Source organism: Pempheris klunzingeri, chromosome 3 (genome assembly GCF_042242105.1).
Source record: "Pempheris klunzingeri isolate RE-2024b chromosome 3, fPemKlu1.hap1, whole genome shotgun sequence".
Classification (NCBI taxonomy): domain Eukaryota; kingdom Metazoa; phylum Chordata; class Actinopteri; order Acropomatiformes; family Pempheridae; genus Pempheris; species Pempheris klunzingeri.
In genome coordinates, this window is record NC_092014.1 from 14,426,542 (window position 1) to 14,442,328 (window position 15,787).

General features: G+C 44.2%; 1 protein-coding gene across 1 annotated transcript; it reads left to right on the top strand.

Moving 5' to 3' along the window:
- Positions 1-781: 781 nt before the first annotated feature.
- Positions 782-15,663, top strand: polq (polymerase (DNA directed), theta). The gene is made up of 36 exons (XM_070828005.1): positions 782-852; positions 984-1,092; positions 1,183-1,646; positions 1,729-1,970; positions 2,153-2,329; positions 2,420-2,550; positions 2,669-2,825; positions 2,911-3,022; positions 3,120-3,321; positions 3,431-3,572; positions 3,723-3,869; positions 3,951-4,163; positions 4,249-4,391; positions 4,597-4,786; positions 5,033-5,175; positions 5,424-5,617; positions 5,991-6,115; positions 6,436-6,679; positions 7,156-7,590; positions 7,651-8,764; positions 8,866-10,522; positions 10,708-10,848; positions 10,928-11,130; positions 11,517-11,724; positions 11,830-12,023; positions 12,183-12,311; positions 12,405-12,579; positions 12,733-12,856; positions 13,678-13,772; positions 13,863-13,945; positions 14,041-14,142; positions 14,222-14,333; positions 14,490-14,614; positions 14,736-14,871; positions 14,985-15,088; positions 15,265-15,663. Exons 1-36 carry the CDS (start codon positions 782-784, stop codon positions 15,376-15,378), a joined length of 8,457 nt encoding a protein of 2,818 aa, XP_070684106.1. The 3' UTR covers positions 15,379-15,663.
- The last annotated feature ends 124 nt before the right edge of the window (positions 15,664-15,787 follow it).

Sequence of the window (15,787 nt, forward strand, 5' to 3'; positions counted from 1 at the left end):
TCTGATTCTGTTTCTGTAAACCTTTATTTACACGAGTATTCTACCACTGAAAGTAACACAATAAACATACAAGGTGCAAAATCTGTATATATTTAAATACCGACCGTTCAAAGTGTAGTTTTCTATATAGTTTACTTACTGGTGCTCTGTAGCAAAGGGTCATACACCCTTTTGTCCACACTATTGACACCTCACTCTATTTATCCACACATTTTACAATAGACACTCTATAAACTCTAACCCATTTGTCCATGCATTTTATAACTGACGACAATCAATAACCACAAATGTATACTTTGTTTGCTCATTGCCAATTTTATTTCATTAACAATTTATGTGTACATTCACATTATTCATTAAATTAAGTACAAACAGACCATCGAGACAATGTTTACCCCTCATTTATTTTGTTACAGTTAATAAAAAAATAATCAAAATACATAATTAACGGGTTGCAGTCTACTGTGTACTACTACCAGTAGGGCGCCGGAACCTTTGTTTCCAACATCTATTCCGTCGGACTGTTTTTGTGGAGCACCGGGGCGGCACTCCGGCGGACTTTTTGATTTCAGATTTGGTCAGCGGTGCCCAACAGAGAGAAAACATTTACATTAGGCAACCAAAATAATCAATCTTACGGCAGCGCGTGTTTTCGCTTCCTTTTCTTTGAAACCTTTGATTAAATGCGGTTTATAAATTCGCGTCAACAGACAAACCGATGACATGTTAATAAACATCCACCTTCTCACGCGTTTGTCACAAACGGCACAACTCCTCAAGTATGAACATCTCGGGCCCCTTTCTGAAAAAGAAAAGCTACATGGGGCAGCACCAGATCAAGAAGAAAAAAAGGTTTGTTTATGTCACAGTTACACTTAATTTATAATACAGGCTGATTTAGAGGTATTATGACCTGATTCCTCCTGTTGCCCAGATACATCTCCCAGTCTTTGTAACATGAACATACTTTCATCTGAGCACAGCTTCCAAGCTCCTGATGAGCCACCAGACGGAGACAGACCACTGCAAAAAAACTGTTATGTGTCAGAAAAAACAACCAGATCTGAGAACATCAACAGAGACCGACACATGGTGAGTCTTTCTCCCACTTTCTTTGCTATCTAGGATTATCCCTCCACCTCTACATACATCACAAATGACCTGAATTCATCTCCATCTTAGGACGGAGGAGCAGTGTTTCCATTGGGGGAATCCACGTTAACTCTCGATGAAGACATGCTGCAGGTGTTGGATGCTTTAGACCCTGTGAAGCCTGCAACTAACAATGCACGTCCACCATCAGTAAACAGAGATGCACAGGAAGAGCCAGCATCGTCATCAGCTGTCTTTGCCCCCTCATCATGTCTTGTTGTAGACAATAAGAGGCAGAGTGAGCCCACAGGAGCCCACAGGGCCCCCGGCACCCAGGAGAGAGACTGTGGGCAAAGCGGTGATTGTAAGAGACCAGGGTGGAGATCTGACTGCAAAGATCTTGCTCAGAGGCTTCTTTTCAGCGAAGACTCTGAGGAAGCAGAGCATGCTCAGAGTGGTCCAGAGAAGATCCAGTCATCACCCGCTTCTACATGCGTCAAAGGGCTATCCCGGCAAGAAATACAAAACAGTCAAGAAGTAGGCATCTCCAGCAAGTGAGTCTTAATGTTACCCAGTTTTTAAGTTTGTTTTATCTGCTTCTGTACTTCTCTGTCAACAAATGTTCTTCTTCAGTAGGCGGACAGTTCCATCCGGAAGAAAAGGCTCTCCTCGTAGCAAAGACAAAACTAAGCCAAACATGAATACAGATCCTCCTCTGGATGTACCCAGGGACTACATCTTGTTCAGCCCCACCTGCCTTGCAGCGGCCATGAAGAGAGCCAAACTCCAGCAGTCGTTACAGAATCAGTCCGCCTCTGTGCTCACGGTCCCGAGTGGCTTAGACATCAGTACCCTGAATGACACTTTACCTCAGCCAGGTGAAGTAACTCACAAAACCTTTTTTAAATTTGATATTTTCTGCCATTGTTCTTTCTCTATGCGATATTGACTGTCTTCAGTCTTGTCGTGGCTGATTTCACCCGCCACCCTTTTTACACTTCTGCCACCAGTTTAATACCACGTGTTAAAGGGAGAACTCTTACTTTCTGCTCTACTGTAGGCATTGCCTTGTGCGCTCCCACGGGGCAAGCTGAGAAGCTGATGTTATCCAGTTGGGGCTTACCAAAACCTGTCCTGGAGCGCTACCTCAAACACGGAGTGACTCACATGTTCGAATGGCAGGCTCAGTGCCTCATTGTTGGACAGGTGCTACAGGGGGGTAACCTGGTATATTCTGGTGAGAAACTGAACGTCTCTCTCTGCAAAGTTATTCAAGGAAAAAGTCACTGTCAGGTGATTTTCAGCTTCTGTTTTCCTTCCATTTCAGCGCCCACTAGTGCGGGAAAAACTCTGGTGTCTGAGCTGCTGATGTTGAAGCGTGTGTTGGAGACCAAAAGAAAAGCTCTCTTCATTCTGCCGTTTGTCTCTGTGGCCAAAGAGAAGATGCACTACCTTCAGGTGAGGGAGAGGTGGACAGAACAATACATGAATGTTGTTTTGGACATTGTGTTGTCTGTATGTGTGTGTGTGTGTGTGTGTGTCTCTATATGACAGATGTGTATCTCTGACTGTCTAGAGTGTTTTTGAAGAGGCAGGAGTCCGTGTGGAGGGATACATGGGCAGCACCTCGGCTTCTGGAGGGTTCACAGCGCTGGATGTGGCTGTTTGCACCATAGAAAAAGCTAATTCTCTCATTAACAGACTCATTGAAGAGGGCAGTATGGGTCTACTAGGTAATACACCAGCGATACTTGTGTGTCTTCTTGAATTCAAAACAGAGTAAGACTTTGAGAGTGTATGTTATTTTTGTACTTCTAGGTATGGTGGTGGTGGATGAGTTGCATATGGTTGGAGACTCTGGAAGAGGGTACCTGTTAGAACTGCTCTTAACCAAAATCCGCTACATTGCACAGAAGCAGAACACCACTGGGTTTGTGTCCTTTACTGCGTCTGTCACACAAGAGACAGCTACAGTGTTTAAAAACCGTGTTCTCCTGTTATACCTGTTAATACATGTCTATCTGCAGGTCTCTTTCTGAGGGTGTTCAGATCATAGGTATGAGCGCCACCTTGCCCAACCTCTCCCTCCTAGCTAGCTGGTTAGGCGCTGAGCTATACCAGACAGACTACAGGCCTGTGCCCCTGCAGGAGCATCTCAAAGTGGGCTGCAACATCTACGACAAGAGCCTCTCTGTGGTCCGACAGTTCACTCCTGTGCTCCACGTTAAGGTAATTGAGACTGAGTGGCTTGTGTGCCTTTTGTTATGTATGACATCTATTCTCCCAAGAGCAGTAATATACTCATGTTGTGCGTGTTTATGTGTGCACTTAAAAAAAGGGCGATGATGACCACATAGTGAGCTTGTGCTATGAGACGGTGAGAGAGGGGCGCTCTGTGCTGCTGTTCTGCCCCTCGAAGAACTGGTGTGAAAAACTGGCAGACAGCATCGCCAGAGAATTCTACAACCTCAGACATGCTGGTACTTAAATCCAAAAAATCATTTATGTTTGTTTAAAACTGTAGCTTTATGTGGCAGTATGTAATATTATGGTAGCTCTTTGGTTTGAGAGTCATGATTTTTGTCACGTAGTTAAAAAATGGCTTCTAGATTTTGGTCTCATCCTTTCAGGTCGTCAGGGCGAAGCAGAGCCTCAGCCAGTGTGTCTGGATCAGGAGGGACTAGTGGATGTTATCGCCCAGTTGAGACGAACACCTGCTGGTTTAGACCCCATCCTCCAGCGGACTGTGCCATGGGGGGTGGCCTTCCACCATGCTGGTGAAAACGGTCACACAACTTCTTAACCACAACAAACTGCAGGCAGAACGGTTGTTTTTCATATAAAGTTTGTCTCCGTAGGTTTGACGTTTGATGAGCGTGATGTGTTGGAGGGAGCTTTTCGTCAGGGCATGCTCAAAGTCCTAGCTGCCACCTCCACCCTTTCTTCTGGGGTGAACCTCCCAGCTCGCAGGGTCATCATTCGAACCCCTACCTTCAATGGACACTTGTTGGACCCGCTCACGTACAAACAGATGGCTGGACGAGCAGGGAGAAAAGGGGTAGACACTATAGGTATGAAAGAAAAAAACAAACAAAGACTTGATATTTGCTTGTCCTATCTTTTGGTCTCGTGTCATTTTGTTCACTCCTCTTCAAGGTGAGAGTGTGCTGGTGTGTAAGGAAGCAGAGCGTCAGAAAGGTATGAGTCTCCTTAAGGGTGCTCTTCAGCCAATCAGCAGCTGCCTGGTGAGAAGGGAGGGAGAAGGTGTCACCACCAGCATGCTGCGAGCCATCCTAGAGGTATGACCGATATCTAAATGAAGCTGACACACATGGAAATTACTTTATAGGTGGTAAATAGATACAGACTAACTCCTTCCTAAAGAGGAATTGTCTCATCTTATAGAGGCCATTTATGTTTACTCAGACCAGTTTATCTCAGAGTGACATAACAAATTCCTGCCCCCTGTATTCTGACCCTAATTTGCATCATCCCAACTTGCAGATCATTGTTGGAGGTGTAGCCAGTGCTCCACAGGATGTGAGGTTATATGCCTCGTGCTCACTACTGGCTGCCAGCATGAAGTGTGACGGCAAAAAGGAATCAAATGCAGAGACAAACAAAGGAGCTATTGAGGCCTGCGTTGAATGGCTGATAGAGAATGAATTTATTAGCATCCAGAAGGATGGAGAAGGTACTGGCGAAAGTAGACTTTTCATAGCAAATTGAATCATTGTTGTAGCAAATTCAATCATCAATCATACAAAAGACTTCTTATTTAAATCAGACGGGAGATTTTAAAGAATAATGCAAGCATTTTCTGTATTTCTACATTAAATTTAAATCATTTAATTTAAAGTTTATAAGCCAAAATATCAGCTTTACTACCTTTGCCATTACAATAACTACTGCATATCCTCTGATGTCTTTGCATATCCAGAGGAGCAGTACTGTCCAACTCAACTTGGTGCTGCCACCCTTTCCTCCTCCCTCTCCCCTCCTGAGGCTCTGGGAATATTTGCAGATCTCCAGCGGGCAATGAAGGGCTTTGTACTGGAAAATGACTTGCACATTCTGTATCTGGTACACGTAAACATATCTTATATTATTACTTTGCTTAATAAGTTTACGTCAACTTTATTAAATTCCTATTAGAACTAGAATTAGAATCAGAATCAGCTGACATACAAGGAATCATCATCTCCAACCCCTCACCAAAACATTCCTGATCTTAACTCTAGCTCTAAATCAAACAACAATGTCCAATTCTCAAACACACAAAATCCTCCAAAGCATTGGTAGTTAGAATTGTTTGTCCAAACTTTCTTCAGATCACCCCGTTGTACGCAGAGTGGACTACCATAGATTGGTATCAGTTCTTCTGTTTGTGGGAGCAGCTCCCGTCATCGATGAAGAGAGTAGCAGAGCTGGTGGGCGTCCAGGAAGGTTTTCTCGCACGATCTGTCAGCGGCAAACTTGTCGCCAAGACAGAGAAGCAGCGCAGACAGATGGCTGTTCATAAACGGTAATGCACTTATTTATGTTAATTACACAAACGATACATGTATCATAGTACTAGCTCGTAGTTCAACTAAAAACATGTTAAACTAAAAAGTCACTGACAGTTCAAGAATATATACTATAAAAATATAGTTCTAGTTTATGAATGGTTATTCATGATGATATTATTTTATCCACATGTTCATGCTGTTGTCCTCTTTGTTTATGTTCATTGATTCCAAGCATTGCAGCCCTTGGATAAAAGCTGACTCAGAAGAATGAACCCACAACAAACCACCCAAGGATTTATCAAGTCAAACAACAAACAGAGTTTTATAAATGTTTTGACCACACAGGATTTCTGTCCTTTACGTTCTTTATTTGTTGTTTTTGCACAGGTTTTTCACCACCCTTGTGCTACAGGATCTGGTGAATGAGGTCCCTTTGGGGACGGTGGCATCCAAATACAACTGCAATCGTGGGCAGCTACAGTCTCTCCAGCAGTCTGCTTCTACATATGCAGGTACATATGCAGATTGCACTGTAGAATATACCTTTGAACAGACTTCATTCCAGTAGCTGGTGTTCCAGCACCTACATGCTTCCTTCCATGTATCCATCAATCATAAGTGCTCAGGCTTCTTGCATCAAGTTACTGTGAGAGGATGTATGAGGTCGTAGTGTAATTCAGACTCAGCAGGTGAGCGCATGGATGTTGCTCAGAACAATGTTTATCCCTGTGTCTGTATATTTCATGCTTATTATGGTGTTTTGTATCCATGATCAGTGTAAACACAAAAAGCCACCACTCATACTCAATTGTGCACTCCGCCATCCCTTCAGGTATGGTAATGGTGTTTTGCAAGCGTCTTGGCTGGCACAACATGGAGCTGCTGTTGTCTCAGTACCAGACCAGGCTCAGTTTTGGAGTCCAAAGGGAGCTGGTCGACCTTGTTAGGGTTTCCCTCCTGAATGCAACACGAGCCAGAACACTCTACGCACAAGGCCTCTGCACTGTTGCCGAGCTAGCCAGGGCTGCTGTTGCTGATGTGGAGAAAGCCTTGAGGAATGCTGTCCCATTTAAAAGGTAGGTGCGTGTTTGCTTGTGTTTGGGTTCCTTTAACATATGCAGTGAAAGCATCAAGTAGAAAGGATATGAGTCTCTTTGCAGGACACAGGCTATATCGAATTAAAATGGTATATGAAATTAGTTTGTTTCCACTCCCAACTCCCTTTCACACATGCTTTACCCAGAGTAGATGTATATAACACAAATGTCTGAATCAGTTAGGCTAGACATTAAATAGACTTTCCCCTACCAGCTCCCTAGTACAAAGTCAGTGTAATGTCTGATTGCGACGTTCTGCGCCATGTCACATGTCCTGCACGCTCTACCCAGGCACCTCCCCTCACCTAAACCAAACAGAGTATTTCCAGTAGCTGAGAACGTGTCTGACACAGGCTACTTCCTGTTGTGTGCCACATGTGTGGAAGGGAAACTATTTATTGTATTCAAGCACGACCCCAGATGTAAAGCCAAAGAGTACTGTCTGTCTTCCTCAGCTCTAAGCGTGCGGTCGATGAGAGTGAGATGGAGGCAGCTGAGAGACGGAGCCTCCGCTGCGTCTGGGTCACCGGTGGTCGGGCTCTGACGGAGCAAGAAGCTGCTGCTGAGATAGTGTCTGAGGCAAGGCTCCTCCTTCAGGAAGACCTGGCCCAGTTAGGAATTCAGTGGGACCCGCCAAGACCTGAGGCTCCTGCTGTAAACAGCCCCGATGACCATCACAGCAGGGACTCAGATACCTCACCTGCCTCATGTCTCGGCCCACGTGAAGCACAGATGGATAACAGTAAAGATCACCAAGAAGGATACATGGTCAAGAGAAGTGAGAGTAGAAATACTGACAGACATAAAGAGGAGAATAAGAAAGATGATAAAATGATTTCTGAAAGGAAAATACAGAAAGCAGAAGGAGAAGCCAAGATAGAGCAAGGGAAGTCCAAGCCTGAAGACACGGTAGTAAGAAAAAAATTGGAGAAGCACAGAAAGGAAGACAGGACAGAGCCAGAAATCAGACAAACAGGCAATGGAGTGCAAGTGGAAAGAAGCAAACAAACAAAAACAGATGAGACAAATAAAAAAATATTAATGGAAAATGACAAAGAAGATCCACATAAAAATGGAGGAAGACAAGAGCACACAAGGTCAGAACAAGGAGGGGAAGTGCACAAAAAAGCAGAGCCAAAAGAAGGGGAGACAAGTAAAGGGATTATCCCGATCAAACCAGAGAATCATCAAGCAAATCGTGCTGTTCCTGAAAGGAGCCTGACGCAGGAATTGGCAGAGATTATATCCAGCCCCCTGCCTCAACCGATGCCACGTCCTCAGCCCTCTCCTTCCCCGATGCCTCCCCCTCGCTTTAGAGCTCCAATATCCAGCGTGGAAGTAAAACATAGTGTTCCTGCAAAAGGCGATGGTGCCAGAGGGCTTGCTGCCTCACCTGTGCAACCTGGTACGCTGAAGCACTCCAGAGCCTTAAGCAAAGTCCTCCACTCTATCCAGAATGACAAAAGACCAGAGGATAATGTAGAGACTGCACAGAAATCACACTCAGAACCCACAGGAGTTTCTGCAGTCCAAAAGTCTGCACCTGCAGGCCAGGTGCCTAGAACTGTTCAAGGTCTCGACCCTGTGCAAAAAACCCTTCCTGCGCCTACAAATGCAGATACATTAGCGTCTCCCCTGCCTGCCTCTCCTGCCTCCGTTCCCTTATTCTCTCCTGAGGCCAAGCGAAGAAGGATGGATGGTGCTGAAACAGATAAGTTTTCATCTCCTGAGCTGTATGTGGGAGATGAGCGAGATGAAGAAGTTGAGGGAGATGTTAAAAAAGGAGAAGGGAGCTTTGGTGACAGCTTTGAATTGGACACTCAGACAGAAAGAATCATTGTTCAACAGGCGTGCCAACACAGAGATGGAAAAGATACAGGTACAAATCAGTCCACAGAAACAAAAGAGATAAGAGAGGAGGAAATGGCAGAGGCGGCTGTAGAGTTGGATAAGGACACAAATGAGGGAAGTAACAGGCTTGAAGCGCCTGACAATGCATGTCACAGATTCAATATCTCCCTCACAGATAGTCAGATGGAGCTCATCCTCAACACAAGTAACCAGGTGAGTGACCAGAATCATCTATTATGTACTGATTATGTACATCAAACATATTCAAGGAGTTTGCCCCTTAAAAATCAGAAGTTCTCATGTTGTTTTTATAGATGTCTCCTGGTCCAGGTGGTGATAATGTAGTTGAAGATAAGGATGAAGGTGGTGATGAGGATGAGGCCTTTGGTGCTGATCAGGCAGCATCTGAGAGTGCTAACAGAAGCAGCAGCTTCCTGTTCGACAGCCTGTACGACAGCTCTCTGCTGGCTGGTCTGAGCCCAAACCAGATCATTAACCAGTCAGGCGAAGAGGAATCTAATGGCCAGGAGATTGGAGACAAGTGTCCTCCTCCATCAACCCAGAAGCGAAGACACAGTGAGCATCTCGCCAATCAAGAGGCGGAAGAGCAGGAGGCAGTCCAATGGGGCGAGTCCTCCTTCAACCTGTCAGAGTGGGGTGACTCGCTGTTGGTGGGCGAACATTTTCTGGAGAGGCAGAGCTTGCTCAAACACATAGAGAGAAGTCAGAAAGAGCAAGACGCCAGTCATAAAGCTCTGCAACCCAACGCAGACCATGTACTGTCAGAGGAACCGCAGTCAGAATCACAACCTAAACCCAGTCAGATACAGCCACAACCCACCACAGCTACAACTACTAGCACAACTAAAAATGAATATAACAAGGATAAAGCCAGCATTAATCAAGGCTATGCGCAGCAAATTAAACAGCATAATAGTGCACAAAATGACAATAAACCAAGCAGGAATCGGGAAACGATGAATGAAGAGGGTGAAAATGGGAAGCAGGTAGAGAAGAAAATAAAGAGAGCTGAGGAAGTTAATACTTTATTGTCAGATAATGCAGTTTTAAAACATCCACATGGCCAAAATGCCCCTGAAAGCACTCTTTATTGCAGCCCTGGTTTACAAGACATCTTTGACCGCTGGTCTAGTATGTCTGACCAGCCCTGGCAAAACACCACAAGAGGCTACACAGCCTCTCATTCTGCAAATACGGCAGATGCACCAGATCTACCTGAGCTCTCGATGCAGGTGGACAGAAAAAATGGAAAATCAAATGTGCAGGTTGTTGCTACGGAGAGTGATTCTCGAGAGGTACAGCCATCGAGACATGGCGGTGAGGATGTAACAGAGAGACCAGGCTTTGCTGTTGATCTTATTCCCCCAACTCAGGAAACACCACCTGTCACACCCAGAGTAAAACTGACCACCTCATCTGTCCAGTCGCCTCTCACCGCTCAGCCACTTAACCAGTCAACTCCCTCAGCCCTGCCAGGGAAACGAGCAGTCACAAAATGCCATAAGTCAGGACACGGTTATCATGTATCCAAAGCTGTCACTGACACTAAACAGCCTAATTCCACATCTGATCACAGCCACAAACACCAGCTGGGACAGAACCCAAAGACTCTTGTTCCACACTCAAGTTTAAAGACAAAACCCGTGCTACACACCGACCAAAATCGCAACCCTCCCTTAGACTGCCCTCCCCCCCGACCGAAGCTTCCCTCTGATGTGGAATCGCCTGTGACTGATGACGGCTTCACTCTTCAGCTGTCCCAGGATGTATCACTCTGTTCCAGCAACTCTGGGACTTTCTCCATCATAGACGTGGCAAGTGACAGGCGCCTCTTCAGCACTTTCATTAATGAATGGAAAACAAAGGAGCGGTACACCCTGGCTTTGGCCTGTGAAAAGAGGGAGCACAGACAGCAGTCTGAGGGGGAAATAGGAGGGAGACATAAGAGAGGTACGTGTACGGAGGTGACTTGCAGTAAAATGTGAGATGAATTGTTGCCTAATGCTAACCCAAAGTCTCCTTTCTTGCATTTGTGTTTTTGCATCTGTCTGTCGAATATATGACACATATTTAAGACTGTAAGTACACCCTGTCTTGTATGCAGTCTCCTCATACATGCATTTTTTTCTGTGCAGTGTCAGCAGCTCATCAGAAGCTCCACAAAGCCAACGGTTTTCCAGTAAGAGACAGTGACGGACTGGTGTTGATTGGACTGTCTATCTGCTGGGGAGCAAGAGATGCGTACTACGTGTCTCTGCAGGAAGAGCAGAGCAAAGGTACAGGCGCAGACGTGCATGCGTATATGCACACTCACTCCAAGTGTTTCCTTAGTTCAGCCTGTCTGTCACCCCTCAGGTTTGAGCTCCAGTCTGGCCCCTCCTCCACTGGATGATGATTTGCCAGTAAGAGAGAGGCTGGAGCAGGTGAAGACGTGTCTGAGCAGGCCATTGACCGCTCATAGAGGAGGTGTGGTTGTCACGTATGACATCATCCAAGTGTACAAGACGCTAGTCCTGAGCTGTGACATCAGCTTGCAGGGACACTGTGAAGATCCCAAGGTGAGGGAAATCATGTGTGCACATTTCATACACATATGTATGCAGTACATTGATAGATACTTGCATCCTGGTTATTATAAGATGTTACATGGAATTTAATTTAAAGCCCCTCACAGATATTTGATAGTATTGAAAGAGACACTCCGGAAGACAGTGCTTGCACCAATGTTCACTGGGACAAATTTTTCTACAAAAACTTTTACCATCAGAATAATCTGAACTGTGCTATAATCACTTTCACTTAAACACTCAAAATTGTACATGTAGGGGCTTCAAAAGAGAACATTTAATAGAAAATGGACAGAATGTTGAAAGTTTTGCTAAGAACCTGTCAGAAAACAAACTCCGTAATGCAGCAAAGTGACTGTTTTCAATGCCGACCGTAGGTTGCATGTTGGCTGGTGGACCCCGGCAGTGAAGAGAGGACTCTACCCAACATGGTGACTGTCTACTGCCCTGAAGAATTACCTCTGCTGGATGGTCTTGGGACTGCACAGGCACACTGTCCTCGTGTTAGGGCAGCGACCAAGAGCGTGCTCTTACACGCTGTCATGAACCACCTCAGCGCCCTGCTGGAGAAAGACGGCGTGCTCGGTATAAAGAGCAAGCACTCTAATAGGCAGTCATATGATATTTCCATGGCTGTAATAATGTTGTAGTGATTTTACTGTTGTTGTAATGCTTTTGTACACGTGTCAGATTTATTCAGGAGCATTGAGATGCCTTCCCAGGTGAGTTTGGCTCTGTTGGAATTGAATGGAGTGGGCTTCAGTGTTGAAGAGTGTGAAAGACAGAAACATGTGATGCAAGCTAAACTCACAGCGCTGGAATCTCAGGCGTACACCCTGGCCGGACACACATTCTCCCTCACCAGCATTGATGACATAGCACAGGTCCGACCCGTCTTCTTCAACCCTGCATCACTGACTTTTATGTCTTTTATTATTTGTCTTTGCTTTTCACTTTGACTTGTTGAGCTACTGGATACCTGAATTTAGCGACCAAGCATAGTAAAACTTGCTCTTTCCAAACGTATGTGCACCGTATTGTAGGTGCTGTTTTTGGAGCTCCATCTGCCTCCAAATGGTGATGTGAGTGGATCGAAAAGTAAGAAGACCCTCGGCTACACCAGGAGAGGGGCTGGCAGAGTACGACTTGGAAAGCAGTTCAGCACCACCAAGGTGAAGCTAATTTGCTTCACATGAAATTCATGTTCATCAACTATCATCAACAACTGATATTATTGAGATAAAGTGTTGAAATGATGTTGGCAGGATGTTCTGGAGAAGCTTCGCCCCTTGCACCCGCTGCCAGGTGTGATTCTGGAGTGGAGGCGGATCACTAATGCCTTGACTAAAGTGGTGTTCCCCCTGCAGAGGGAGAAGCAATACCACCCTACACTGGCCATGGACAGAATATACCCCATCGCCCAGACACACACAGCCACAGGTAAAGCACATACAGATACACAAAGACATCAACGGTCATTAACATATTTTATGTGTTTCATGTAGACACATCCTGATGTCACTGGTAAACTCACACCATTTTTATTTTAAGTCATTATAAAGCATGTTGTGACCCAGTTCATTCTGTTGTCAGGTAGAGTGAGCTTCACTGAGCCAAACATACAGAATGTCCCCAAAGACTTTGAGATTTACATGCCCACGGTGGTGGGAGAGAGCCCACCTTCACAAGACAGCCGCCACATGGCCACCAAACCAGGGTAGGTCAGCACCTCCTTGGGTCAAAGTTCACTGCACCAGATTACACTGCAGTGGAGTCTGAGACCACTGAGGGAGCACTTGAAGGGCTTCTAGTGTACTCTCAGTAAAATGAGACATGGTTTAATGTTACTAAAGAATCTAAAATATTACTATTGTTTTAATCATAACGTTCTTATTTAGAGGTTTCAACTGCACAAGACAAATTAAATACATTCAGGCTCATTAAAGCACACCAGCTTTGTAGTGCGTTTTACTTGACATCCAGCTGCTTTACAAACAGCGTGTAGCTACTTGAATACCGCTGTCATGTAATATTCAAAACATGCTACATACTGTGTATATAGTATGATAAGGATAAGGAAATATGTCAACACAAGGAATAATAATACACACATAACACCTGTTGGTCTTAGACAGGGTTTGAAATAAACTAATGAACTAATTTTGTGCATTGCATCAGATTGCATATTTGCACTATATTTTATTTTGTACATTTCTATTTTGTATTTTTTGTACATTTGCATTATATTTTGTATATTTGTATTAGTATTTTTATTTTTAAATTTCATATTCTCCTTTTCTTTCACTGGAATCCTCACAACTATCTTCGATAGTTGTAGCTGTTGTGTAATGGGAATTTCCCCCTTGGGGGATGAATAAAGGTGCATCTTATCTTATCTTATCTTAAAGGCATAACGTGTGTGGGTGGGAATGCACTATATTCCATAGATTTTTAACCTAAAATGAGAAGGATAAGCGTTGAGCAAACTAAAATTCAGTCGAAGTAATAGAATGACGCCTGTCCACTATTCTGTTACAGAAAGAAGAGATGTTCTGTGGTGCCTTCAGCTGGCAGAGCAGAGCAAGGCCCGTCCTTCTCCATCAGCATGAGACATGCCTTCGTACCTTTTTCAGGTTTCTATGATGATACAGTTTTGTGAGGGTGGTCACCTTTTCTGTCTGTAGCCTTGTCCCAGACTGGTGTCGTTCTGTGCTGTACTGTAGGTGGGATGATATTGGCAGCTGATTATTCTCAGCTGGAGTTGAGAGTGTTGGCTCACCTCTCCAAGGATCAACGCCTTCTGCAGGTCAGCGGCTCAGACGCATAGTGAATAGCAAAAACGCATCAAGTAATATGCGTTAGTAATGAGAGGTAAAGAAACGATGAACCGTGTGTTGCCAGGTGCTGAATGGAGGAGCAGATGTGTTTCGCTGCATCGCTGCAGAGTGGAAAAGCATTGAGCCAGAGTCTGTCAACGACAGCCTGAGACAACAGGCAAAACAGGTACAACTAAGCAGGAAAGAGGAGGTGTCACGGGCACACATGGGTTGTCACTGATGCAAACATGTATTTGTATTTGCAGATTTGTTATGGTATTATTTATGGGATGGGAGCCAAGTCTTTGGGGGAGCAAATGGGAGTGGAGGAGAATGACGCAGCCTGCTACATAGAGAGTTTCAAAGCCAGATACAAAGGTATACACCCATTACCCATTCATTATTTTCTGGGCTCAAACACCAAATGTTGACATCTTTATCAGCTGAATGAATGTCCGTGTAAAGTACTGGGAGAACAAAAGGAATTAGTACCCACACAGATACATTACATCCATGTCCTGTGTTATGTTTCAGGGATCAATGCTTTTCTTAGAGAAACTGTGAAGGACTGTGTAAAGAACGGCTATGTTCAGACTCTGATGGGCCGTAGGAGATACCTACCTGGGATCACTAACAGCAATACGCACATCAGAGCACATGTAAGCATGCTTGTCCATAGGAACTTTCTTTATTTACAAGCCATGCAATTAAAAATGCTTGTGACTGATTTATTCCATATTTCATAACTCCCCTGCATCTCTCTCTTCCTCCCTCATTCAGGCAGAGCGTCAGGCAGTGAACACAACTGTACAAGGCTCAGCAGCAGACATCGTTAAACTTGCCACTGTGAACATCCAGAAACGACTACAAAAAGCGTATCCTGCAGCTCCACTCTCTCACCAGCACACACACGCAGGTGATTTACACTTCATCTTCTTTTCCCATGCTGTCTAAATACCACTGGTTGATTCCAGTCAAATAATCGATGTATAATATGTCTGATGATGTCAAATGGTGTCCGCTGTGCAGCCAGCAATCACCGCAGGGCTCGGACTCAACTCAGAGGAGCCTACTTTGTCCTGCAGCTGCATGATGAACTGATCTATGAAACCGCAGAGGAAGACCTCATACAGGTAGGAAAATTGTTGTTTGGATTGTCAATTCATTTGTTGTAATTGATTGATTACCAGGAGATAATGGTGATTTCTGGATGATTTCTTTTTTTTTTTTTTTTTCAAAGCATGGAGAAACAGGGTAGCACATTCTGGTAAAAACTGCATTTATAAATCTTTTTTTGTCATTCTACCAGGTTGCTCAGATAGTCAAGAGGGAGATGGAGGCAGCAGTAAAACTCTATGTAAAGCTTAAGGCCAAAGTCAAAGTGGGACCCAGCTGGGGAAACTTGCAGGACCTCGATATATAATGTGACTGTTTAGATGTATGATATTGAAATGAAATACGATGAATTTATTACTTAAGGTTCTGTAAAATACGTTAATACTATCTTTTTTAATTATCAGATTGACAGTAATGAATTGTATGATAAACCCACAGTCTATGATTGTACTATGTGCTCTAAATGAACTATTTCCACATGTAGTGTCACAAATTATACATTCTTGTGAATGAATAATTTTTACACATATCCAAAAACTTGTCATGAGATTTTATGTAAGATGATTTGCTGATATCGAATAACTTGAAAAGTCAGTTTTTCTCTGTTTAGAAAGCGTGTGGCTGCAAACTATTTATTATTGATTGTTTTGTTTTTTCTAATGAATTGTCTACTCTATGAAATGATAAAATGAAAAAGTTTCATTCAACAAAAATCC

Excerpts from the sequence above, each read along its gene's own strand:
- polq (XM_070828005.1), top strand. The coding sequence starts at position 782 with ATGAACATCTCGGGCCCCTTTCTGAAAAAGAAAAGCTACATGGGGCAG. Across the intron at positions 1,971-2,152 it reads TGACACTTTACCTCAGCCAG|GCATTGCCTTGTGCGCTCCC; the intron begins GTGAAGTAACTC and ends GCTCTACTGTAG. Across the intron at positions 14,334-14,489 it reads TTTCAAAGCCAGATACAAAG|GGATCAATGCTTTTCTTAGA; the intron begins GTATACACCCAT and ends GTTATGTTTCAG.